This window comes from Pogona vitticeps, chromosome 1, assembly GCF_051106095.1.
Source record: "Pogona vitticeps strain Pit_001003342236 chromosome 1, PviZW2.1, whole genome shotgun sequence".
NCBI lineage: Eukaryota > Metazoa > Chordata > Lepidosauria > Squamata > Agamidae > Pogona > Pogona vitticeps.
The window spans coordinates 96100483-96127445 of NC_135783.1; the positions used below are offsets into that span (position 1 = coordinate 96100483).

Below are 26963 nucleotides of genomic sequence, written 5' to 3' on the forward strand. Positions count from 1 at the left end.
TTCCCCCAAGTTGCTCAGGGTGACATTCTTCTCTCTAGCACCACCATTTTATCCTAATGGCCAAGTTGCTTAGGTTAGGATGAAAAATTATGTATGACTAGTCTATTTACATACCGGCCAACATCCTATTGCTTGACTTTTAATCAATGGAACTTACAGAGGAATTGACTCATTGATTTAATAAGAAAGTTACAGATAGAATAGGCCCATTCGAATCAATGCAACTTATGCAGGAGTCAATTAGCGAAATCCCTATTGATTCAATGAGCTTACTCTAGTGAAATTTACTATGCTAAATTTGGCTAATGAGTTCACTGTGGAGTAGGATGAAACCTGAACTTTTCAATTTTGACACTGAATTCACAACATTCCACTAGCTTTCCACAAGAAACAACTGCAAAGTAAAGAAAAATTATTAATACAGTTCTGTTATGTTTACCATGGAAAGCTGGTGATATGCAGTGTTTTGTGCCCCATGGACTCTAGGAGTAGTTTCAGAATAGGTAGCCTTGTTAGTCTGTGCAAGCATATCAGGCAAAATACAAAGAAACAAAACAGTGGTTGTTATAGGTTTTTTGGGCTATTTTAACATGTTCTGGAGGTTTTTCTTCCTAATGTTTCACCAATCTCTGTGGCTGGCATCTTCAGAGGACAGGAATCAGAACTCTGTCTGTGCTCTGGATCCTGGCAGTGAAAGCCTTCGAGAATACAAATAAAATAGTATTTTTTAAAATAAGACAAAAATATGTGGCATTTTAAAGACTACCTATTATCATTGTCCATATATTACCTTTATCAATGTATCTTGTGTGTTCCACTAACTTATCAACCTATTTTGCTATCACCCTGATTGTTCCTCACCTTGAAAAAGACAAAGGACAGGCAGGATTTATGGCTCCTAGCTGGGAAAACAAAGCAGAGCAATAAAAATAGTCCTTCCTTCTGGGAAAGAATGGTCACCCACTAGTAATCACAAAAGGGGAAAACTCCAACTGCAAGTTAACTATACAGTAATGTGTTGCTATGTAGTCCCAGCTGGGTAAACTAAAGTGGCCTCTATGGCTTGTGAGAGAGTTTAAGCAGGAAGAATAATATTTTAATAACAGATTTGGGAAGAATTACTCACAGACTATTTCACTTACTATTGTATCTCTATGTGCTGTGGGAGATGTTAGCACCAGTCAAGCCTTCAGGGAGGGGGGGATTAACAGTTGGGGTACTATGGTCAAGAATGCTCCCTCCACATAATTAAAAGTTCTCAATGGTGGAGCATAGAGGAAGGCCTCCCCAGCAGATTTTGTTGATCACGCTGGTTTATATAGGGAAAGGTGTGCCTTCAACGTCTGAGGTTCCAAACCATTTGGGGCTTTAAGTCATTGTTAAAATCTTGAACTTGGACTGGAAAAATATTCACAACCAGTGTGAATCCTTCAGAACTGGCATGTGGGCTTTGAAAGATATTCCTATTAGCAGTATATGTGCTGAATATTGCACCTGATGCAGCATCTTCAAGGGTAGCCCCCTGTAGAGTGCCTTGCAGTTTCTCTGTAGGAAGGCTGGATTTTATTTTTTTGAATCAAATTAACAGTACTATTTTAAAATGCCTTTCAAGAGTTTAAATTTTAATTGCATTTTAATAATGTACAGTACTTAAATTTAATTCTATTTTTAGTGTTTGTCTTTTTTCTTGTGTTTTAATCTCTCATGATTTTAAGTTGTCCAGGATGCCACCTTGGGCCAAATTCTGGGTGAAAGTAAATGAAACAAATACATTCCCCATTACTCTTTCCTTATCAGCAATTTACTGTAGTTATTTAAAAGCCTACATCCAAAAGTATTTTCCTGCTGGCAGAGGGACAGTAGTGGGGAGACAAGCTGGTTATCCATTGAAGGGAAGTCCATAATCTAAGAGCAGCCACTGAAAAGGCCCGCCCTTGTGGCCTCACAGGAATTCGAATTGATCACAAATCCTCACTTGATCTCTGTATCTCTGTGAGAGCAGTGGATGGAGAGCAGGGCCTGCTCCCAAAGGTCTCAAAATCCAAGGAAACTCATATGGGGAGATATGGTCCCTCACATAGCCTGGCCCCAAATAATTTAAGGTTTTAAAGCGGAAAAGCAGGAATTTGAATTCTGTCAGAAATGGAGCACTAGCTAGTAAAGCTGTTGTAATAAGGAATTTGTTCTCCCCAAAACCAGCTCTAGACACAAGTCTCGATGCAGCATCCTAGACCTGCTGAAGTTTCCAACACATTTCAAAGTTAGCCCCATACAAAGCAAATCACAGATATAACTAGGCATGTATCACTATGATGCATCAGATCAGACATCTCAAGGAACAGCTATCACTAGCGCATTCATTTTAACGGCACAAAAACACCCCTGGGCATTCAGGCTCAGGGATGAATCCAGAAACATATCCAAACTTGAACATGCCGAAACTTACAATTTGCTAGCATAGTCTTTAAGGGCACTTCCATATAAAAATGTGCAATGTCTAAATAAAAAAACATTACTTTGTGGTGCAGTGGACTGACATGAGGGCATAAATACTGAAGCATAAATACTGAAGTACTGAAGTATTTATGTCCTCATGTCAATTTATTGAGATATTTATGCCCTCATATCCTGGTGCAGTGGTTAAAGTTTACTACTGCAGTCAAAACTCTGCTCATGGTTAGTGTTTGATCTCAGCAGGTTCTGGCAGCCAGCTCAAGGCTGACTCTACCTTCCATCCTTCCAGGGTTGGTAAAATGAGTATCCAGCTTGCTGGGTGTGTGTGCAATGTCTAACTTTATAACTGAACTATAAACTGCCCAGAGAGTGCTTTGTTAGTCCCAATTCACTGAATGAATAAAACATGTAAAGTCAACAATACTGTAAGTCCCACTAACTGACTGAGAGCCTATATAATACAGAATTTCGTGTCACAGTTATGGGCCATCAGATCACTTCCCGAGTTATGGCGACCCTATGAATCAAAAAGTCCTAACACTAGGCAGCAAAAATTCACTTCACCCACTTTATTTGCATTCTTGGCCCTTATTCCTAAAGAGCGTTTTGCTCTTCAAGAAGCAGCAGTAAGAAATTTAAAGAATTAGCAATTGGATCTCCTCAAACCAGAAACACAGAATACTTGTTATATATACAGTATAGGAGCCTTCATCCGAAATGCTATCTTCTGAAACCAAATTCCAGAAACCCTCTTTTCCTTTGCAAAGATAAGAAAACCGCGCCTACTAGTTGTCACTGCAGTTTGTCAAGCCACGTGAGTAGATGGGGCGAGAGCTTTCCCCCCCACTTTCCGTCCCACTTCCTTCTGGGATTTGTAGTTCTTCGAGCGCTCCCCAGCTCCACTCTCCTTACGGCTTGGTCCGACTGTCTGTCCCAGAGACCTGGACTTTCCCTTTGCGCTGATTGGTTGAGGCGAAAGAGGGGACGGGCTGGAACGGGGCATCCCTCGCGCCGCCCCGGAGGCGCGTGCCGCTTGCAGGAGGAGGAGAAGAAGGAGGGGCGGGGGGCGGGGCCTGGGCTTTTTTTTTTTTTGGCAACGGCCCTCCGGAGGGGGTGGGGGTGACGGCGGCTTCGGCCAAGTTCGCCCCGGTTCTCCGAAACCGTCAGGTAACTGTCTCGAAGCGGACTCCTCGGCCCCCTTTCCCACCGCGGGCTTTCCTCTCGTCTTCTCCTCATGGGTTGCTTTCTTTATTTCTGCTGCAGGAGGGCAAGTTTGGGGGGAGAGAGAAGAGAAGAGAAGAAGACCGAGTCCGGGAGCACACGAGCCGGGAGGGGAAGAGGGCTCGGCTTTTCCTCTTGAGGGGGGGGGCGAGAGCCTCTAGTTCGAGAGGCCCTTCAGGAAGGGAAGGGAACGAGCTCCTCGGGTCCCGTTTTTCTCTCCTTCCCGGGCAGTCCCTGCGACGAGAGGAGAGCCACTTTTCCTGGCCGGCTCTTGAGTTCCACGTTGCGAGAGGCCCCTCGGCTATGGAAGTGGAGCCGCCGCCCGCCTGACCGAGGGCAGCCGCCTTTTGCCCTCCCGCTCCCCCTCAGAAAGAGGCTGGTGGATAGTAATGATAAGGACTCGCAGGTAATCGAGAGTGTTGGGGTGGTGCGTGTGTGTTTTGTATGTTTGGTTTCTCGTTTCCTGCCGAGAGTCTTTCCACACCCTCCACGAGGACTCTGTGGCTTCTTTCCTTTTTTTTTAGGGAGGAGAAAGATCACATGAAGGGGATCTTGGCTCCGAAGAACTAGGTCTCGGAAGAGAGCGGAGAGCATTATCGTTCTCGGGGCGGGGGAGTGCCCCTGAAATGATGGCGGATCAGGAGGGAGAGGTGAGATGGGACGGGCTGCGCAGCCGGGAGCCGAGCGCCAGAGACGGCGCTTTGGAAACTATAAAGCAGGTGGTGCTCAAGAGATGCGAAGCGGCGTTGGCAACCCGGGCCAAAGGAAACGCGACTCTTCCTGCGCCGGCGGAGGAAGGGCTCTCGCCCCTTCGGGATGCAGCTCGGAGCGGCTTGAACCAGGTGCTGGCTCGCTTGCTTATGCTGTCGGAGAGATGCCCCTTCCGGGACGTGAGAGAGAAGTGCGAGGCTATTCTAAAAAGTGTTCAGGTAAAAGTGAGGCTCAGATCCTGGTCTTTTTTTTAAATTTATTTTTGCGGGTGAGTTACTTGGAAAAGGCAAAGGTAGTTGGTTTGGCCAGAAGGGAAGTAGCAAAAAACAAAAACAAAACCTTATTAGCTTTTTACCTTGATTTTGGTTATCTTTAGGCAAAACCAGAAAACCTGCAGGTGTTTCGATTGTCTAGAACTCCAGATGGGAGGAGCAAGGAGAGGGAAGCTCATGTTGTTGAAACCATTGACCTTTTCCTTTAGTCCAGGGCTTCCCAAACTTGAGTCCCTATGTGTTCGACTTAAGCCCTAAGCAACACAGCCAGTAGTCAAGGATTGTAAGAGTTATGATCCAAGAACATCTGGAGCCCCAAGTTTGGGAGCCTCTGCTTTAGTCAGTCTTCAGGTGGAACACGGGAGACAATAGTGGCATTCAAATTGTGCTCTTCTGAGGTTAAACTGCACCAAGGACTAACCCTTGGATGACTACTATGATTCATCCCAGGTGTTATCTCTGGAAAATCCCAATTCTTATATTGAGTCTATATTGATAGACTTTGCTGCTGAACCTTGAAGTTGATCATCAGTGGAATTTATTTCTAATGCAGTGGTCAGAATCCTGTTGGTATTTGTATAAGAGTTGTGTGATAAAGTGCAGTTGCTTGTGGCTGATTGACAAGGTGCGGTGGTGTGCTTTGGTTGTACAGTCAGTTGTATGACTAGACACACAAGCAAGATGTGCACCAGCATCTCCTCAGGTAGCAACAGTTACTAGCTAGTTAAGTTACATGTATGTTAGGTCAGTGTTTAGGACTGGATTCATAGTGAGCAAACAGGCTGAAATACATAACGCTGAACTCAAATTAGCTAAAGATACACAGTACATGTTTAAATCGTTATTATGCAGTCTTGACATAGCAGAATTTTACATGTAAGGAAATGTAAGTGGCTCTGTAAGCATTTAGTATGCGGATGCTTCAGTTTTGCAAATTTTCTTCATCTGAGATTGTGCACAATAAAGGCAGTAACAAAACTAGAGATGGCAAAAGGATTCCTAGTTTTTTTAAAGAAGAAAAGTTTGTAGTAGTGATATGCAATATAAAAGTGTGAGGTATATTAATCTTTCCTAAAGGTCTTTCAGCTCATATGGAAGTTTGCAAAGTTATTGCATCTTCCAGGTTTGAGTGGGATGAAAAATTGTAACCCTTTTTATTTTGCCATATGAAATGATTTTTTTTGCCTAGAGCCCTCTCTTTACCTAGATTTAAAAAAGATAAATGAGTGTTACAGAGAAATCATACTTTGGATAGTGATGACAAGCAAATTTACAAAATTATTTTAATGTCAGTGTGTTTTGAGAAAGATAGTCTTAAACACAGGTCCTATGCTATCAGAACTGTACATTTGTTTGCAAGCTAGTAGAAATTCTGATTTACAGACAACAATGTAATATTTTTAAAGAGAAAATTAGGCATTTGAATTAGAAATCATTATGTTGGTAAATTTGCTATGGAAGTTCAGACAGAAATCTTGTTCATTTAACTAAAGTCCTAGATGCTCATGTCTAAGCTGTTAGTGAGAGGAGGGGCAGTCCAAACAGAAAGGTAAAACTTTTGAATGGGTTCTTGTATTCAGTTTCTGGACTTTGTGGCTTCACAGAATGGAGGCCTTACTCTCTTCTTTCCATCTTCATGAAGCATCCTCCTTCTCTCAGTAGATGACTTTGCTAGCTGCTGTCTCTTTCATTTTTTGAAGTGAAAAGTAATCAGTCTGCCAAACAGAAGGTGATATTGCATACATCTCTGTTTTAGGGAGCAGTTCAGGGAATAGTTGCCATGATTTGCTGCTCTATGATTCTTTTCATGGAGCAGCAGACAGCAGGTGAGTAAGGGGAGACAGCATCAATGGCTTCATGGACATTGATTCTGCAAAAATCTTAAAGACAATCAAGCACCCTAATCCAGGTGATTTGCTTACCAGATGGTCAAGTAAAACTGCAGTAGGTATCCTTTGACAAAGAAGATACCACTCTGTACACACCTGAGAGTGATTTAAAACCATAATGTTTTACAACAATATCCTTTAGTCCTCTCTAACTGTATGTGTGTTGTGGCCCACTGTTATATCTGAAAGAACATTTGACCTGAACAGTGCATGAAAGAGAGCCAGTGAAATGTAGTGGATAGAATGTTGAGCTATGGCTTAGTGATGATGATAAACAATTCTTTGAATCTCTCATATACCTAAAAAATAGCCCTATTAGGGTTCCCATAACATGGAAACAACTTGATGGCACAAAATGCCAATATAAGAAGGGAACCTGACTGCAACTTTTTCTCAAATACTGATGTCTAGAACAGTCATGCAATACATTGCATAGGATAGACACACCTGTAATTCATGTTATTTTTTAAGGAGATAATAATCCAATTCTTTCCACCTATAAAGCCAGATACTTGAATACACATGCTTTGTGTTTTGGTGAGATGTGGAGAAATGATGGAAAAAGGAGTTGAGTTTTTGCTTGCTTGGTGCCTCTGTATGCTAAAATGGGATTTTGTAGAACATTTGACTCTTGATATTGGAGTCATTAACATGCTGAACTTTGCTATATAAAGCTTTGTATGTTTAGTATGTAAATACTTGGCATGTTGATGGTAATCTTTAAGTAGGGCATTCCTATCTGAAGACTTCCTTTTGACTGCTCTACTGTCTAGCCTCTTATAAGAATGTAAGAAAGGCCATGTTGACTGGACCAAAGGCATTCTGTTCATTCAGTGGCAAACTGGTTGTGTATGGGAAGTCTAGAAGGGCATACATAAATAATAGCACTCTCCCATTTATGGCCCACAGTAGCTGATATGCAAAGGCATGTTGCTATAGAATTGGAGTGAATATATGTATGTCTGTCACTAGTAGCCGACCACTGATAGCCCTACACCCCATGAATTTGTCCAATCTCTTTTAATTCTGTCTTGACTTTAGCGTTGCTAAATCTTCACATATAAAATTCCAGAATTTAACTATGATGTGTGAAGAACTGCTTTCATTTATAGTCCTGAATCTTAATATGATGTGGGAAAACTTCTGTTCCATTTATTTATTTATTTATTTATTTATTTATTTATTTATTTATTTATTTATTTATTTATTTATTTATTTATATGCCGCCCACACTACCCGAAGGTCTCTGGGCAGCTTACAACATTTAAAATACAATAAAAAGGCAAAATAAAAGGGCAAAATAATATTTTTTCCATATTTTTCTGTACTCATTTTTTAAGAGGCTAATGTCCCCCAGATACTATTGCCTTTCAGCTTTGTTGGATGACCTTGGGTGTTATGAGAGACAGAGGAAACATTTATCCTCTTTATGGCTAGTATGAGAAAAACGGATATGGAGGTGTTATGTGTGATATGGAGAAATGTATACTGTACATTCTTGTCATACATCCCTCTTTTGTAAGCTAAGCTGCAGATATTGTAGCTTTTGTGCTCAGAGCAGGTGCTGCACCTCCTTTGTCATCCTGGTTGCACTTTCTGCACTTCTTCTACACTGGTCTCTTCCTTCAGCAAGAACAGTATGACAGGTGTGGACGTATCAGAGATTTATTTAAAGACATAGTGATAATAGTCATTTTGTTTTTCGTTTCTTTTCTAATTACACCTAATATAGATTTACCTTTTAAACAGCAAACCCCAACTGGGTCAGCATTGTAATTGAATTGCCTGTCATTTTCTGCCCTGGTCAATGACTAGCAAGATTTTTTTTTGTCTCAGAGTCATCACTGTACACTTGCTCACACTGCTATTTTAATGTCCATTCCCAAAGTTGACCCAGATCCTTTTGAAGCTCTTTGCTTTGTTTAAGCCTCCTAAATAGTTTGATGTCATCAGCATGTTTGACTTTCTCACTTCTCATTCATAACTCCAGATATTTCATTGATGCATGAAAAAGCACCAGTTCTATTACAGAAAAAACCTCAATGTTAATCTGAGTATGCAGTCTTGCGGCAAAACGTATAAAGTGCTCTGCAAGATAAAAATCAAAGGCCACCTCATCTGTCCTTTATGAACAAAATGGCAGCACTTACCAGGTACTACTAAGTGACTTGTTTTGTGCAGTGTTTGGACTTATTGGCCAAGTTAAAAACTCCAATTGCCCTATCTATAAATCCACCTTCACATGGAGCAAGTCCCCCTCATCTTTCCAAGTGAAACAATGATGGGAAAGGGGATGTCAAATTGGGTACAGTATCTCTGAAGAGAGCCCGCCTTCTCTGATTTCATGTTCTATATACATGAAGGAAAAGAAAGATGTTGGCTGGTTTAGTTCTGTGTGGCCTTTCAGGGAGCCTAGACCAAATCTTTGTCAGACAGCCTCCAATCCTCATCCCAGCTTGAGAGATACTACGGATTTCTCTGTAACTGCTGATCCTTCCCTTGAGCTTCAAAGTTGGGAGGAAAGCTGGCTTCTGCTCCTGTTCCCCCATAAGACATAACCACACTTGTTGTGGTGTGCATAGCAAATTGCATTGGTGGTCCTCTAATGGACTTCTGTCCACTCCAGTTTATACTACTGTTTTGATTGTAGTCAGAAGGTACAAATCCAGTGGTTTTTCTGTTGCACAGCTTGCAGAATTGCCAGAAAAAATGTGTCTGACACTTGTTTCTTAGGATGGCACAGGCAGAAAGAGCTATGTAGAAAGGTATGTGGAAATCTAAACCGAAACCAGATTTTTCCAAGCATTCTGCCAATTCAAGGCATTGCACTTAATGTGGTACTTAGACTCTCCAACTGAAACATTCTAAAATCTGAAGAAACAATCAACAATATGTTGCAGTATGGTTTTATAATGAATGGTTTCTTGCAGAACCTCAGATTCTGTTTCATGTCTTGGCTAAATGCATGTTTTATTTCAAAATGAAAGAATTGCGGACAGTTAAAATTTGTTGTTTAAAATTCCTTAACTGTTTAAATTCTCCAGTGTATAAATTCTTTAGGTGGTCTAATAAACTGCTAGCTTAATCTCTTATGTACTCACTATAAACTTTTCATAATGAAATCAAGATGTGCTCATTTTTATATTATTATTATTTCTTTTAAATTTGTTTCTCAGCTTTAAAATGCCCAACATGGGGAACAGAAAATACAAAAATAATGCTAAAGCAGTATTAAAAATAAACATTCTAAGAAGGCCAACACACATGGTATTTATAGTGGTGCTTTCTCATCCTATGTAGACATCGGCAATCTTTTCAGCCAAGAAAATAAATAGATGTCTATGTTTAAGTCTTCTGTAAATCTGGTTTTTAAAACTGGTTTTTAGTGTGCTTTTGCTCTCTTAATGATACAGCTACTAACAAACAAAACACCTATACAACTAAGACTAAGATTTATATTTTTAAAAAGCTGTAAATCATACAATTGTAAATTGTAATAGGGGTTAAAATATAGAGAGGCCTATGTGATTAATACAGGCTGCAGAGTCCTTTTTCCAGGTTATGTGTAGTAACAAACAATTATATGCAAATATGTGTTGAACATCCTTACTAGAGTTTAAAATATTTTTCCAATCATACAAGAATGTAGAATTAAATCTCAGCCGGTATGCACTTCTGTTTTACATCTCACACTCTTATGGTCATTTGTCACAGTGCCTGTATTACATTGAAATAAATGATTTCTGCTGCATTTTTATTGTATTAAATTTTAGATCCCCTCCCATAATTATGAATCAAGAATTTGGACTACAGCCTGGACATTATCCACACAGCTCACTGAATTGACACCTATGTGTTTAAGGCTGCATTTTCTGCCCATATAGCTCAGATTAAATTTCTTAGATGTAGTGGTAAAAATACAGCATAAAAATATATTCAATCATATTATAAATATTTTTATTTTATGAATTGTACTGTATTGTATTTTTATTTGCAACGGCCTGTGTGCCACACAAATTTATATGCATGTGTGTTTTATGACAGCATGTGCATGTTTATGCTTAATGGTTACATCTTCATTTAAGATTTATATGATTGAGGTTTGGTCTAGGAAAAAATGTTACCAATACAAATATAGTGGTGCCTCGCAAGACGAGAGCTTCGTTTAACGATGAAATTGCAAAATGAAGTTTTTGCGATTGCAAAACGATGTTTCCTATGGGTTTTTTTCACTTTGTGATGATCGGTTACCTGCTTCACTAACCGATTATCGCAAAACAAAGATTTTCGCACAGCTGATCGGCGGTTTCGAAATGGCTGCCGGGTAAAAAAAATGGGCGCCCGCTGTTTTCTGGGACGGATTCCTTGCTGCACGGACAGTGAAAATGGCCGCGCTATGGAGGATCTTCGCTGGACGGTGAGTTTCAAGCCCATAGGAATGCATTAATTGGGTTTTAATGCGTTTCTATGGGCTTTTTAAAATTGCTTTACAATGTTTTCGTTCTACAGCGATTTCGCTGGAACAAATTAACATCGTAATGCGAGGCACCACTGTATGTACACTATTAATACTATTAGAATGGGAAACAGCCATAATGTTATTCCAGCTCCTTTCTGGCTTTGCAAGGCTTTCTCTAGTGTACTATATATTGGAACTTAGCTAATGTTAATTCATAGAGTTCGCTGTTGCCTTAGATGTTGCTATCTCCTAGTTGACCTGCTGCCTGCTAGTTGACCTGCTGTCAAATGATAATGAAATGTATGTTTGTCCAACAGTTAGCTATCCTAAGCAAAAATGCTTTGTCAGTTCTTGTTCTCTTCCTCCCCTCACCAAGCTGAAGTTTGCATAGGGGATTTCCACTGTCATGGAACAAAATAGGAAGCACTATCTGACTCTGGGCCAAACTAGACTATTTTAATGTAGCAACATGCTGGTCTCTGTGTCTTTTGTCTTTATTACCTTGGCCAGATCTGGACCCTAGCATGGCAGCTGGAGTCTTTAACCCATTGCTCCCTGCTCTGGCCCTGATACGGATTGAAGAGACATTTGCAGTTTTTAGTAGAGATTATGCTGACTTTCTGGATTTAATTTTCCAGTCGATTTAACAGATGACAAATTTTTACCAACTGAAACTTTATGGGCACTTGCCTTATGATTTTCCATCAAATGATCTGTCATCAAAATAGTAAATTGATCATGAATGTTAACAGACTTAAGATCAGCAGTATGACTCCTGGTAAAATGATCTGTTGGAACCAAATGTTTAAGTACTAAAATGGTTGTTAATTAACTTTGGACAAAAGCTCAATCCCATCTGAAAGGGTTTACAGTTCTTAGGTTGCTGAGGAAGAGTGAGTCACACGAAATAAGCTAAACACTCTTCTTCCCACTCCATCTTTAATGAATCAAGAAAAATCAGTGGAGGTTGCAGTGTCACCATAGCAATTGTGATTATGACAAAAGTACACAGCTAAATTGGATAGCAATCGTCACATGTTTATTTAAGGGTAAAGCTTGGAAACTGCTGTGAAAGTAGTCGGGTCCTTCTAAGGTTGCATTCCTTGTCATTTTCGAAGATCCTGACTTTATTTTTCAAAACAAAGTCTGATAGCATGAATTCTTTGTTAATGTCTATCTGTCCATAGGATAAAAGAAGATCTGATAAAAAGGAAATGATTATTTGAAACAAAAGCTGAAGTTATTGAGGATCTTGGACAAAATGGTTTATAATTTTTATAATTTTGGGATGGGGGTATATTTTTTAACTTTTCTCTGTGGGCACAATGCAAGCAATCAGTCTTCACTCATTATTGAATATATCTTCAATATGTACATAATTTTAAAGAATCATTCAACAGGGAAAGAAAGTTTTGTAAGAATGATTGTATTAATAGCAACAATTTGTTGTGTAAGATCAGTAAAGTTCATACTGCATATGTCTCACAATTATGAGTGTCTTTCCTTTGTATATCTTCTTGCCTATAATTTAAATCAAATGACAGATTCATCCCTGAAGTTTTCAGATCTGTAAAATTCCTGAATGCAATTGACACTGAGTTGCTTTTTTTCTCCAGTGTGGTACATCTGAGATTGGTTTTCATCACTAAAATGTGTCCATAGGTAATAAGGGAACCCATATAGAGAATGTATGTACATACAGTATGTATTCCCATCAGGGTGGATTTGGTTTAAATTTAAAAAATCAGATTTTTTAAAAAATAATTTTTCAAATTTAAATTGTTATTTCAATCAATTTGATTTTTAAAAAATCATATATTTTATCCATCCTGATTTACATAATTCTGTTCCACAAATCTTACACCTTGTTTTTCTGTCTCAGAAAATGTTTGTAGTTTCACCTGCTACAGTTTAGAACCTCATGGAATTCATAGAATTGTAGAGTTGGAAGATACCGCAAGATTAATCAAGCCCTGCTCCCTGGAGAAGTCAGAAAATTCACTGTTAAAGCAACCCTGATAGATAGCCACCTGATCTCTGCTTCAAATCTTCAGATCCATCTACAAATGTACCATTATGGTGTGTGTGTGTATGTGTAAGGGGGGGGGGGTGATGCAATTTTAAATCCCAGAATTATCTTAGAATTCCCAAGGCAGAATTCTGGAAGTTACAGCCCACAAACATATATCTGCAGACTTCATTTTACAGTACTTACCTGGAGAAGGGCTGGGGATACAGGGGATTATGAGACTGGTAATCTCTCTGCCCATTAGCCTCAGTAAGAATATCTCTCAAAAATACTGTTGTTCAGTCGTGTCCGACTGTTCGTGACCCTATGGACCAGAGCATGCCAGGCCCTCCTGTCTTCCACTGCCTCCCGGAGTTGGGTTAAATTCATGCTGGTCGCTTCGATGACACAGTCCAACCATCTCATCCTCTGTCGTCCCCTTCTCCTCCTGCCTTCACACTTTCCCAACATCCGGGTGTTTCCCAGGGAGTCTTCTCTTCTCATGAGATGGCCAAAGTATTGGAGCCTCAGCTTCAGGACCTGTCCTTCCAGTGAGCACTCAGGCTTGATTTCCTTTAGAATTGATAGGTTTGTTCTCCTTGCAGTCCAGGGGACTCTCAAGAGTCTCCTCCAGCACCACAATTCAAAAGCATCAATTCTTTGGCGGTCAGCTTTCTTTATGGTCCAGCTCTCACTTCTGTACATCACTACAGGAAAAACCATAGCTTTGACTATGCGGACTTTTGTTGGCAAGGTGATGTCTCTGCTTTTTAAGATGCTGTTGAGGTTAGTCATCGCTTTCCTCCCAAGAAGCAGACATCTTTTAATTTCGGGGCTGCTGTCCCCATCTGCAGTGATCATGGAACCCAAGAAGTAAAATCTGTCACTACCTCCATATCTTCCCCTTCCATTTGCCAGGAGGTGATGGGACCAGTGGCCATGATCTTAATTTTTGTTGATGTTGAGCTTCAGACTTTTTTTTTTTGCACTCTCCTCTTTCACCCTCATTAAGAGGGTCTTTATTTTCTCCTCACTTTCTGCCATCAGAGTGGTATCATCTGCATATCAGAGGTTGTTGATATTTCTTCCACCAATCTTAATTCCAGTTTGGGATTCCTCTAGTCCGGCCTTTCGCATGATTTATTCTGCATATAAGTTAATAAGCAGGGGGACAATATACAGCCTTGTCGTACTACTACAAGTGCTGTCCTCTGAAGATGCTGGCCACAGAGACTGGTGAAACGTTAGGAAGAACAACCTTCAGAACACGGCGAAAGAGCCCAAAAAAACCACCACAACAACTACTAGTAGTACTTGTCGTACTACTAGTATCCTAATCCCCCGCAGCTCTCTGAGTTTAGCTCCTGCCACTCACTTCCTCTTTCTTCTTCACAGGAAAAAAATTGTGGACAGAGCCTTCACTCCTCATATATAAGTAATTGAAAACTTATGAGGATTTTAATTTCTTAGCTAAAGCCCTCAGAGCTAAACCTCTGGCTGGAGGAATCGCAGGAGAATTTTGGGGGCTGAAGTCCAGAAATCCAAAAGTCCCATGCCTAACAATAACTGTCCTTCAATTTGTCTGGAGGCACACCTAGTTCAAGTTGTAAACCCTTGGTCCAGAATTTTGAGATGTTTTTTCTTAAAGATCCTGTGCTACACAGAATTTTCCAGAGCTTTAGTCATATCATAGGAGGCTTTTCAAATATTAGTTACTCAGAATAGAGGAAGAGCAAAACTAGTACCAACCAACAGAAGTAATGTAATAGAAATCATGGGAAGTGTAGTATGATACCACAGAGGTTTGTCCTGTGCTGTAGCTGCTGTTATACTGGCTTTATTGTCCTCCCTCAGATGTGGGTAGCGAGTAGACTCTGCTACTGTGCTTTCAGTGTACCTCTGTTTCACTCTGTAGATAAGTTTCAGACAAATCAGGTGGTCTCTTTACTGATTCCAAATGCAAGAGCACACTGACGATTGAGAAAATCTATCACAAACGCAGAGGAAGAAGGACTGCACACACAAACTCAACACCAGAGTCAAGGCAAAAGTGAAATGCTTCCCATAGAGGTCTTGACTATGAGAATGGAAACACTTGTTGCAGGCTCATGGCTGTACGCATGTACATGCATTTAAAAATGGAAAGAGAAAGCTGGAATGCTAGATCCTGCAGAAAACTGAAATGAGGGTTGGGAGATTTTTCTTGTACAGTATTAGAGAACTACACTACTAGGTCTGAGGTCTGCTGAAGAGCTGAATTGGAAAAAGTCATTGCTGCCTGCTGAAGTCATTTTTTGCCTTCATTTTTTGCACTACTTTGTCTTCAGAAAGATTAAGAGTATCAGAAGTTCTGTGTCTATAGGAGTGTTTAGGAACAGAGGTAGGGAAAGATATAGTAGTCCTGGTTTCTTTTAATCAGCAGGCACAGTTAAGACACTTCAGTTGCTAATTCTTTGTACTCCAAGATTCCTTTTCCCAAGGCTATTGATGCACCATTTTATACCAGAATGGAAAAAATAAAAATAAAAACAGTCCAAGAATGCTTGTGTGGAACTACAGTCCTTAAAATGTTGATTAGTAGATAGCATGTTCCCTCCTTGATCCTCCTTGACATTAATACCTTGCAGCATAATACAAAGGAGAGTCATTCCAGTGTAAGCCCATCAAGAAAGAGAAAGGTTTTCAGCTGCCATTTATTAGAGCAGTGGTTTCCAAACTTGGGTAATCCAGGTGTTTTTGGACTGCAACTCCCAGAAACCCTGGCCAGTACAGCTAATGGCGGCATATAAATAAAACTAGTATTACTACTGCTACTGCTACTACTGAAATGATGATGATGATGAAGAAGAAGACTAGCTCAGAGTTGTAGTCCAAGAACACCTGGTTCACCCTAGGTTAGGAACCACTATACTAGAGGTAGAGCAGTACTTGTCTCCTTCCTGCATCATCTGCAATGACTGTGCTAGTCAAAATACTTTGTGCTCTACCTGTTATCTTTTCCTAATAAATATTCTTACAAGAAAGAGCCTAATCCTTTATTAAACTATACAGCTGATTTCACACTGCATAATTTTATGTTCCACAAAATGTATGTGTACCTGCTCATTAGATTTATCCTTGAACAGAAGCTGCTATTACTTCTATGTGGGCACAAACAAAATTTAAAAAATGAAATGTTAAAGTAATTGCTTTGCTTCTAAAACAATGTATAGGCCATTAAGAAAACATATTATCACAGTAAATATTCTACAGGTCTTTCTCAGTACTGTATCTGCATGAAGACGACCTTGGAAGAAAGGCATTCTAGTAAATCTGAAGGGTTGTTGTAAGCAAGACCATTGGTATGAAAGAGATACTGAAGCTAAAATGTAGATTAGGTTTATGCTGATATATATCCCATCCAGATTATATTGTCATTGTATAGGTAAAGGTTACCCTTGACATTTAGTCCAGTTGTGTCTGACTCCAGGGAGTGGTGCTCATCTCTGTTTCCAAGCCATAGAGCCAGCGTTTGTCCATAGACAGTTTCCATGGTCATGTGGCCAGCGTGACTAGACCCAGAATGCTGTTACTTTCCCACTGTGGTGGTACCTATTTATCTACTCGCGTTTTTACATGCTTTCGAATTGCTAGGTTGGCAGGAGCTGGGACAAGCAACAGGAGCTCACTCTGTCACGTGGATTCGATCTTACGATGGGTGGTCTTCTGACCTTGCAGCACAGAGGCTTCTGTGGTTAACCCGCGGCACCACCACATCCCTTGTCAGTGTATAATAATACATAATTGCATTATATCAAGTCAATTCTCATTTATGATGACCCCTTCCAAGGTTTTCTAGGTAGAGAATGCACAGAAGTGGTTTACCATTTCCTTCTTCTGGGGACGCCCTTGGACTCTGCAGCTTGCCAATGGCCACACCGGCTGGCTCTTTTCCCAGGAGGCACAGTGAGGAACTCCCTACCTATGGTTCTGCAGCCAGATACTGTACCTAAATCACTGAGCTATCCAGCCAGCTCTCATTATATGTACAGAGTGTCTATATCTTACAAAACTGGAAAAAGACTATCATCATTGGTTCAGAACTAAGCTACCTGTTTGTCCAGTCAACTGTCCTCGAAAACAGGGCAGAGAGCGCTCATTTCATAGCTGGAGCCTGCTACTTTTTCACTGGTCTCAGTTATCACACCACCTGCATTACTTCCTGTATAGCTGGTGTGTGTGTATATTTGATGTACTTGTGCATATTTAAAGAAATACGAAATTTGGGATCAGGGGGCAAGTGCCCTACCTTGCCTCCCCACAGACTTTTTAAAGAGTCTATGGGGAGGCAATTTTTTTTAGAGTTTACACAGAGCAGATTAAGGGTGAGTATAACTACAGAGATTATTAATAATATTTTCCCTTGATAGACTGTATATGAGTGTGCCAGCAGATGAAAGAATAATCATTTAGTCATAGTAACTAAGAACATTTATTTAAAAATATGTTGAAGAATAAACTAACAGTAATTGAACATTTGACTTGGTATAGATTTGGTTTGTGCTTGATAGACTTCTTACAACAGTTTCATAACAGTCCTAACATCTTCTTTACTAACATACTAAATAGCAGACACCTAGCAGCAAACAGTACTAACTGAACACTAACATATTAATAGACGAGGTTCACACCGTCAGTTTTTCTTATATCTGATACATACAGTAATTCTCTAAGCACATATTGGCTGACGCTAGATAGAATCTAATTGGTCACTGTCACGTTCCCACGTGGCCCCTGCTTGTTTCACCAAACTAAGAGCTCATGCTACGTGTCTTTCAGCTGTCACCAGTTGATTACATCAACATTGTTTATTATTAATAATAGAAGTCTAGGCAATGTGTCATTTTTAAAAGAACCAAATAGAAAGTGTTTATTGTTACAGATGTTGACAGAACAAGCAACGTTGTTAACTCTTAAACTATCACCCTCCTTTATCCACTCTCAACCACCACTCTCCCGCCCAAACTCCAAAAACTCCTCAACTAACTTCCCTCTCCTTCTGCTGAGACTCTTATATTTCATGACTCTGCCCTCCAGCACTCCCATTGGTCATGCAGATATTATATTAATACTCATTACCTGGGCGGATGCCACATTCCTCCCCCCCAAATAAGTTTGTCTTAAGAGGGGAAACTTAATGTTTTGTCCTCATAAACAAATGAAGGTTTATGGAAAAATACAAATAGTAACCTCTTACATTATTTACATTGCTAAGGATACATTACTTACATTAATACAAATTACATTACATAAGGGAAAGGTTCCCCTTGACAATTTGTCCAGTCGTGTCCAACTCTAGGAGGTGCTGCTCATCTCCACTTCCAACCCACAGAGCTAGCGTTTGTCCGAAGACAATCTTCCGTGGTCAAATGGCCAGCGTGACTAGACACGGAACGTCGTTACCTTCCCACCTTGGTGGTACCTATTTATCGACTCGCATTTTGCATGCTTTTGAACTGCTAGGTTGGCAGGAGCTGGAACAAGCGATGGGGGCTCACTCTGTTGCATGGATTCTATTTTACGGCTGCAGGTCTTCTGACCTTGCAGCACAGAAGCTTTTATATTTTTACATTACTTTTATATTAATAGTGGTACTATTATTTTTACAATCACTATACATACCTCTTAGTTTATTAATATCCAAGCAAATACTGTACTACACATTAAATATATTCATAAAGTGAAGTAAAGTAATATAACTTAAAGTAATGTAACTGTTACACAAACAGAACAGTTAATACAATATTACAAACTTTTCTCCACCCATTAGTCATTTGGCCTTTGAAACAAGGCATCAGCAACCATGTTCTGGGTCCCTTTTACACTGCGGATTTCAAAGTCAGAGTCTTGCAGAATCAGCGCCCATCTCATCAATTTTATGCTGTTGCCTTGAATAGTCCTTAGCCATAGAAGAGGAGAGTGATCTCTGATCCCATTAATAGAATCAACATATTTTTAGGAACCTTATCCTTGACAAGCTAACGCAACTCCCCTGGTAAAATTGAATCAAATTGTTCTAGCCCAAACACATTTTTCTTTTGGTCTGAGGTAGTGACATGTTCTTGTTTCAGACATTTATTAAGATACTGGGTTAACCTTGCTCCAAGTTGAGCAAAAGACTCCTCAGTTTCTTTGAAATTGATTTAAATTTCCTCCTGAGATGCTCTGAATTAATACCAAATCTGGAATACACCATCTTTCTATGAGCCTCAAAATCACTAGCTTGCTCCAGAGGCATGTGTGAATAGATTTCAGATAACACTCAACTTATTTGTGATTTTAAAATTATCATCCTTTAATCATCTTTAACCTCAAAGTCCCAACAAGCTCTCTCAAATTAGATCAGGAGAGATTCAGAACAATTCCCCTCTCTATTTTGAGGAAATTTCTTTAGGTTGATTTTTGAGAGATTTCCCACACTGGAATAACAACAACAACAACTGTTGTTGTTGTTGTTGTTGTTAGCTAATTCCAATTTCTTCATTTCAATTTGGAATTGCATTTCTCTTTGCCTGGTTTCTTGCTCAAATTCCCTTTCCTTTCTTTTCTTTAATTTCTAGTTCTTTCTCCTTCAGTTTAAATTCTTGTTCTAGCTTCCATTTTTCAACATATCGGGAGCCTTAAATATTTTCTGCCTCTGAGGCAATCAATACAAGTCCCTAAGTTTCTTCATCCTTTTGAAAGTGAGGGTTCCCATTTTCCTCAGCACTTGTGCCTCCATAACTAGCTTTTTACTTTGTTTGGGCAGCATAAACAATACAATTTCTTATTAAACTGGACTGGTTCTTTTCCCTCACAAAAGCCAAAGTACAAGCCCTTTTCCTCTCTCTCAGTGGCTTTCCTTGTAACTAGGTTGCTCTTTTCTAAGTAGCTCGCCTCACAAGTAGCTCTCCAGCTCACAACCCTTGCCACACTATCTCCTTGTCTGGGCAATTCTTGTCTCCAGACACAACTTCTGCTTAGCTTTTATTATCCCCTCAAATCTATCCTGACCTAGGCTTCCACTACATTGCCACTGCTGTTTACCCTCAGAGCTCCAGATTTTGAGCTAGCCACTAAGTCTTGTAAATTTTTTCTGTTTTTCAGTGCAAAACCAGGAGCATTGTGTAGTTGAGCCTTAAGTTGATTTTGTCATCTCTGTAATATATATGAGAGACTGCAAGGCCCCTGTGGCACCAACATATGTGATGATCTTAAAGTTGACTACTCAAGAACAAGACATAATATATAGTATTATTTTTCTTGACCATGTGGTATAATTTTTTTTCTTGGAGACTATTCCTTAAAAGGAGAATTTGAACTACCAAACTTATGCTAGAGTAAAGGCGATTGTATCAGGTAGTTTGAAAGTAGATGGCTTATAAAAACATGTCAACTTCCATCTTCCCCATACCCCACTATCTTGGACAGCTTGGCAATGGTATCAGAAAGCTCACTGAGATAAAAATATTTGTTATATGACTGTAATTGCAACTCTCTGTTGAAGCCCAGTCAGATAAACTGGACTCTGCCATTATAATGAGAAATAAAGAGGTCAGGAGATACTATGGTATCATAGATGCCTGGAGCACAAAACTAGGAAATAAAATAGAAGCAACTGCCTTAAAAGAGTGGTTTAGGAGTTACAAATTATTCAGGAGAGTAACTCATACAATTCTATGAAACCAACATTTTGTTCATAGCAAATACATGTTTCAGGCAAGTGAATAAATTTGCTTTACCTGTGGATATCATGGATGGTGAATGCATAAATCTAATGGATGATATAATTAATGTAACTTATTAGAGTAAAGCTGAAGAAAAACACTAGAACAATCATAGTGCCAAAATGTAATTTAAATAAGATTCATAAATAATGTAAAGACTGTATAACATCTCCCTAGTCTTGGCTTGCCTGCATTGGTTACCTATTGCGTCTTGGATCAGATTCAAGGTTTTAATGATCACCTGTAAAACCCTTCACTGTTTGGGACCACATTACCTGTTGGAGTGCCTTTTCCTAAGGTCATCCACCTGATCCACTAGGTCCTCCCAGGCCATGATCCTCTGGGTAGCCACTCCAAGGGAGGCCAAGAAATCCTCTATTAGAAATAGGGCCTTCTTTGCGGTAGCTCCAGCACTATGGAGTCAACTGGAATTGTGCCTGGCTCTCTCCTTCTCCTCCTTGAAAAGATCATTGACAACACTGCTTTACAGAGAGGCCTTTTTTTTTGGCAACCCTGCACGGCCTATTCTTTGCTACTCTATATGGTTATATGCCTGTGCTGTATTTCATTTTATATTTCTGTCACTTGATGCATTGATTATTTTGTTGTTTTTATTTACATTTATTGTTTTAGTTGATTGTAGACTGCCCGGACTAGTGCTTTTGCACTAATAGGGTGGTATACAAATTTAATAAATAAAGCAAGCAAGATTCTGTGCTTTGTAGTTACACAGTGATTTGGTGGATTGTTTTGAGGCCTTCTCCATTATGGCACCCTGTTGGGAGATGCTTTTAAGGAATCTTCCCTGGTGTCTGCACTGTTATTTTTAATGGTAGATTACAACTTTTCTTTTTCCTAAAGATTTTAACTGCTAGGTTTTATGGCTGTTCCTACATATTTTCCTGTGCTATCTCTGTATAATTGTACTGCCTTTTTTGCATTTTATTCCATTAGATTTGTTTGGTAAATTTTTTTGAGGGGGGACGTATAAATCCTTGGTTAAAGTTAGCTTTAACATACAGTAAACATTCCTGCTTGTGGGCATCAGATGATCTGTTATGTACATTGGGCACAAGCCATTTAGTATTTTGCAGGAGATACTGTTACATTAACCTCATTTTCAAACTGGTGCTGTGGAGAAAACAAACTTGTGTTTAAACTCGTAATTGTAAAATGTCTCTTAAATGCAAGTGGAACATTGTCCTGGCTAGGCAAAGGATTTGATATGGGTTCTAGCTACAGTATTTGTTAATGCTGGCTGACATGATATGTGTTCAAATGGTATGTGTCCATCAGTTGAAGCTTGAGGTGTTTTTATTTCTGCATAAGCTCTTCATACTTCCTCTTCCCCTTCACTTGGGGGCACTGTTACTTTATTCTTTTAATACACTATATTCCATGTTGTGACCTCAGCTAGCAATAAGTTTTCTTAGCAATTTTTAATTTGAGATATCAATGCCTATTGCCTTTAAGTTGCAAAACATTAATCTGCAATAGTATCCAAATAACTACTGCAACCTAAGTTGCCACTGATGTGCAATAAATAGGAAATTTTTGGTTCATGATTAATTTCTGATATAATTTTTTAAAATCACATGTAATGATACAAGCTTAATGCTCTGGGGTATGACAAAACAGTCCATATACTGTAATATGTAGACAATTAGTAGAAAGTTTTGCTATACTTTTTTCCTTACTAAGAAGACAGACTACAGTAGTTGGGCTTCTGCAAAATGGGTAATTAAAGGGAAATATTTTTGTACATAAAATCAGGTGAGGTGAAGCAAAAGGCCATTAGTAACATGGTACTAATGTCACATCAGCTTTACTTAGCTCCTATTTAGCCTACGACAGCTGATAGCTGTGGAGTAGAATTGAAATATGAGAAAAAGAATAAGGTGTGGTTTAGTACAATTGAGGTAAATAACCAGGAGACTTGCACTCTAGGTGAGAGGCTGAAGATGGAATGGAAACTGGAGAAACTGGAAATCCCAGTAGTAATATGTATTAAAAGTAAAGCCTCAAAATCACTCTTCAGAGAATAGCTGACAAATGTTATTTGGCACTTGCAGCCACCTTCAATTAGAAGCTAGTTAAATTTATCAGAATAGAAGCACACATGCTTTCACTAACTGACAAGTATTTGTACCCTTGAAGCAGGGCAATTTTCCCAATACATTAGGACTTGGGGATTTTTTTAGGGTTTTCGTGTATCTACTTGAGCCTGTTGCTTGTTAAATTTAGATGCTGCCGATTTGCTGCTGACCACGGAAGTGCATATAATCACTGGCGTTGTTGGGTGAAGGTCTCTAATGTCAAAAGATACCTTCTGCTAGAGTCCTTGACAAACCATGATAGGTCCTCAGCCAGACACAATTCTGCCTTCCACTGTGCTACCATTATAAAGAGAATATTTTTGTCAGGTACAAAATAGTTTCTGTTGTCGTTTAGTCGTTTAGTCATGACCGACTCTTTGTGACCTCATGGACCAGAGCACGCCAGGCTGTCCTCTCTTCCACTGCCTCCTGGAGTTGTGTCAAATTCATGTTGGTTGCTTCGATGACACTCTCCAACGATCTCATCCTCTGTCGTCCCCTTCTTCTCTTGCCCTCACACTTTCCTAATATCAAGGTCTTTTCCAAGGAGTCTTCTCATGAGATGGCCAAAGTATTGGAGCCTCAGCTTCAGGATCTGTTCTTCCAGTGAGCACTCAGGCTTGATTTCCTTTAGAATACATAGGTTTGTTCTCCTTGCAGTCCAGGGGACTATCAAGAGCCTCTTCCAGCACCACAATCCAAAAGCATCAGTTCTTTGGCGGTCAGCTTTCTTTATGGTCCAGCTCTCACTTCCATACATCACTATAGGCAAAACCATAGCTTTGACTATGCGGACTTTTGTTGGTGATGTCTCTGCTTTTTAAGATGCTGTTGAGGTTTGTCATCACTTTCCTCCCAAGGAACAGGCGTCTTTTAATTTCGGGGCTGCTGTATCCATCTGTAGTGATCATGGAACCCAAGAAAGTAAAATCTGTCACTGCCTCCATATCTTCCCCTTCTATTTGCCAGGAGGTGATGAGACCAGTGGCCATGATCTTAGTTTTTTTGATGTTGAGCTTCAGACTGTTTTTTGCACTCTCCTCTTTCACCCTCATTACACGGTTCCTTCATTCCTCCCCACTTTCTGCCATCAGAGTGGTATCATCTGCATATCGGAGGTTGATGTTTCTTCCGGCAATCTTAATTCTGGCTTGGGATTCCTCCAGTCCAGCCTTTCACATGATTTATTCTGCATATAAGTTAAATAAGCCAGGGGGACAATATACAGCCTTGTTGTACTCCTTTCCCAATTTTGAACCAATCAGTTGTTCCATATCCAGTTCTTCCTGTTGCTTCCTGTCCCACGTATAGGTTTCTCAGGAGATAGATAAGGTGGTCAGGCACTCCCATTTGTTTAAGGACTTGCCATAGTTTATTTATTTATTTATTTATTTATTTATTTATTTATTTTATTTATATGCTGCCCACACTACCCAAAGGTCTCTGGGCGGCTTACAGCATCCAAAATACAACAAAGATATTCAACAATTAAAATACAATTAAAATATATATATATAATTGCCATCGGACCCACAGCTAATATTATTTCAGTTAAAAGCCTTCTGGAACAGGAAGGTTTTGACCTGGCGCCGAAATGTCATCAGTGTCGGCGCCAGACAAATCACAGTCGGGAGGGCATTCCATAGTCTGGGGGCAGCTGCCGAAAAGGCCCTTTGTCTACAAGCCGTCCCTCTTACCTCCTTGAGGGACGGCTCTTTCAAAAGGGCCCCCTGGCTAGATCTTAACTGCCGGGTAGGCTCATATGGAAGGAGGCGGTCCTTCAGGTATCCAGGGCCCAAGCCGTTTAGGGCTTTATATGTCAAAACAAGCACTTTGAATTGGGCCCGGGCAGCAACTGGTAGCCAATGTAACCTATACAGAATCGGCTTGATATGTTCCCTGGCGGCCACACCACTCACCAGCCGCGCCGCTCGATTCTGGACCAGTTGCAGTCGCCGGACCGTCTTCAAAGGCAGCCCCACGTAAAGCGCATTGCAGTAATCTATACGGGATGTTACCAGTGCATGTGTAACTGTCATGAGACTCCGCTCGTCCAGGTAGGGCCGTAGCTGGTATAGTTTCCGCAGCTGGAGGAAGGCGCCCCTGGCCACCGAGTCCACCTGGGCTTCCAGTGTTAGACTAGGGTCCAGGAGCACCCCCAAGCTGCGAACCCTGTCCCTTAGGGGGAGTGTAACCCCATTCAGGGCAGGGAGATGGCCCTCCAGCCTGTCTGGCGAAGCACCCACTAACAGCACTTCCGTCTTGTCTGGATTGAGTTTCAATTTATTGACCCTCATCCAGTCCATTATCAGGTCCAGACACGAGTTCAGCACAGAAACCGCCTCACCTGGATTAGTGGAAAATGAAAGGTAGAGCTGAGTGTCGTCAGCATATTGCTGACTCCTCAGCCCAAACCTCCTGATGACCTCTCCCAGCGGTTTCATGTAGATGTTAAACAGCATGGGGGACAGTATCGAGCCCTGAGTTTGTTGTGGTCCACACAGTCAAAGTCTTTTGCGTAATCAACGAAGCAGAAGTAGATGTTTTTCTGGAACTCTGGCTTTTTCTATAATCCAGCGCATGTTAGCAATTTGGTCTCTAGTTCCTCTGCCTTAAATCTTGTTGCTTTAACACAGGGGTGTCAAACATGCGGCCCGGGGGCCATTTGCGGCCTGCCAGATGATCGTTTGTGGCCCCCACCTTGCCTGCCTCCCCGAAGTGCCCACACATCCTCTGCTGTCAAGAATCAAAAAAAGCCTTGCCTCACTTGCTGGCTCTCTCCCAAGACAGCACCTCTTGCACCCTCCATCCAGAACTGCAGCCTGCCTGGATGGAGGGTGCAAGAGGCGCTGTCTTGGGAGAAAGCTGGCAAGTGAGGTATGCTGCTGGCCCTTTCCCTCCGAGCACTCGAGCCACTGCCGAGCGTTCGCTCCCTGCCTGTCCTCAAAGAGCACCTCCAAGCCGCCAACAGCAGCTGCCGTCACCTATTCCAGGGAAGCGGCTTTCTGGCTCTCTTTCTCTCTTGGCACCCCCAGCACCAGCCTGGCCAGCGACCGCCTCAGCACCAGCAGTGCTTCCTCCTCCTCCTCTTCATCCTGCTTCAGCCGCGTCGGCTCTGGAGGCTGCCTGGGCTCACCTCGCAAAGTTTACTCCACTGTCGTGGTGGGGGTAGCTGCTGCTGCTGAGTGCGCCTTTTTTTGAGGGGGGGCTCAGAGGAAGGTTGCCAAAATTCTCTCTGTGTGTGTTTGTGTGCGTGCACATGCGTGCACCTGTGGGGGGCCTGTCCCATTCTGTTTAATTCTGCGGGTACCAATGGGGGCTTTTCTCCTTTGGCAAGGTGAGTTCTGTGAGGGTTTTTAAAAAATTTATATCGTGCCCTCCTCCCCCCTGTTAGGTGGTCGCCAGCACTCCCTCCCTTCTCCGCTTCTTCATCCTGCTGCTGCTGCTGGTGGTGGTAGTGAGGAAGGAGCCGGAGGGGTACATGGCTGACGACGAGGGCTCGCACGCTCCTCTTCCTCCTTGGAGCCCCAGCTAGGCTAAGAAAATTCCTGGGTGGCTTCCTCGGGCTCTTGCTCCGCTTGGTTGAAAATCTGATGCGGCCCAGCCTCATCCAGACTCTGCCTCCAGCGGCCCCCAGGTAAACTGAGTTTGAGACCCCTGCTTTAACATATGTTATAAGGTGATGACATCATCAGCTGCTGCAATTTACAAGAATAGTTTCTAATACCTGATAAACACATTGATTTATTATGTAGAAATATAACTTAATTTTTTGAAAAAGATTTTACACCACATTATTTAGTCAGAAAGGTTCCCAGGTGGTTTACGGATCAATAAAAATCCCAAACACTCCCTTTCCTTTTATAACTAAAAGACAGCTTGCAATACATAAATGGAAAGAGGAAGGAAGGAAAAGGCAAACCAACAGGATTCATGGTATTGTAGTTTCAGTTCTTATAACAACATGCAATAAAGAAATGGGAAAAGGAATTCATGAACAATTCAGGTAGCCTCAAGCAAATGGCCACTGAGGTGACCACCTATAAAAAAATAAGAGCATTCTCAGCAGAACCATCTTTTATCCTGCTGTTCCTTTGTTGACATCTAA

The 26963-nt window shown here is 40.8% G+C and overlaps 2 protein-coding genes across 2 annotated transcripts in view; one reads left to right on the top strand and one right to left on the bottom strand.

Annotated features, from left to right (window-relative positions):
• Nucleotides 1–26963, bottom strand: part of CEP57L1 (centrosomal protein 57 like 1) — a 66807-nt gene that overhangs the window by 34645 nt on the left and 5199 nt on the right. The window lies entirely within an intron of this gene.
• Nucleotides 3486–26963, top strand: part of SESN1 (sestrin 1) — an 82414-nt gene continuing 58936 nt past the window's right edge. Inside the window, exons 1-3 of the mRNA XM_020801352.3 lie at nucleotides 3486–3621; nucleotides 3718–4081; nucleotides 4200–4604. Of these exons, the coding sequence (XP_020657011.2) occupies nucleotides 4302–4604 (303 nt within the window). The 5' untranslated portion in view covers nucleotides 3486–3621; nucleotides 3718–4081; nucleotides 4200–4301. The remainder of the gene's footprint in view (nucleotides 3622–3717; nucleotides 4082–4199; nucleotides 4605–26963) is intronic.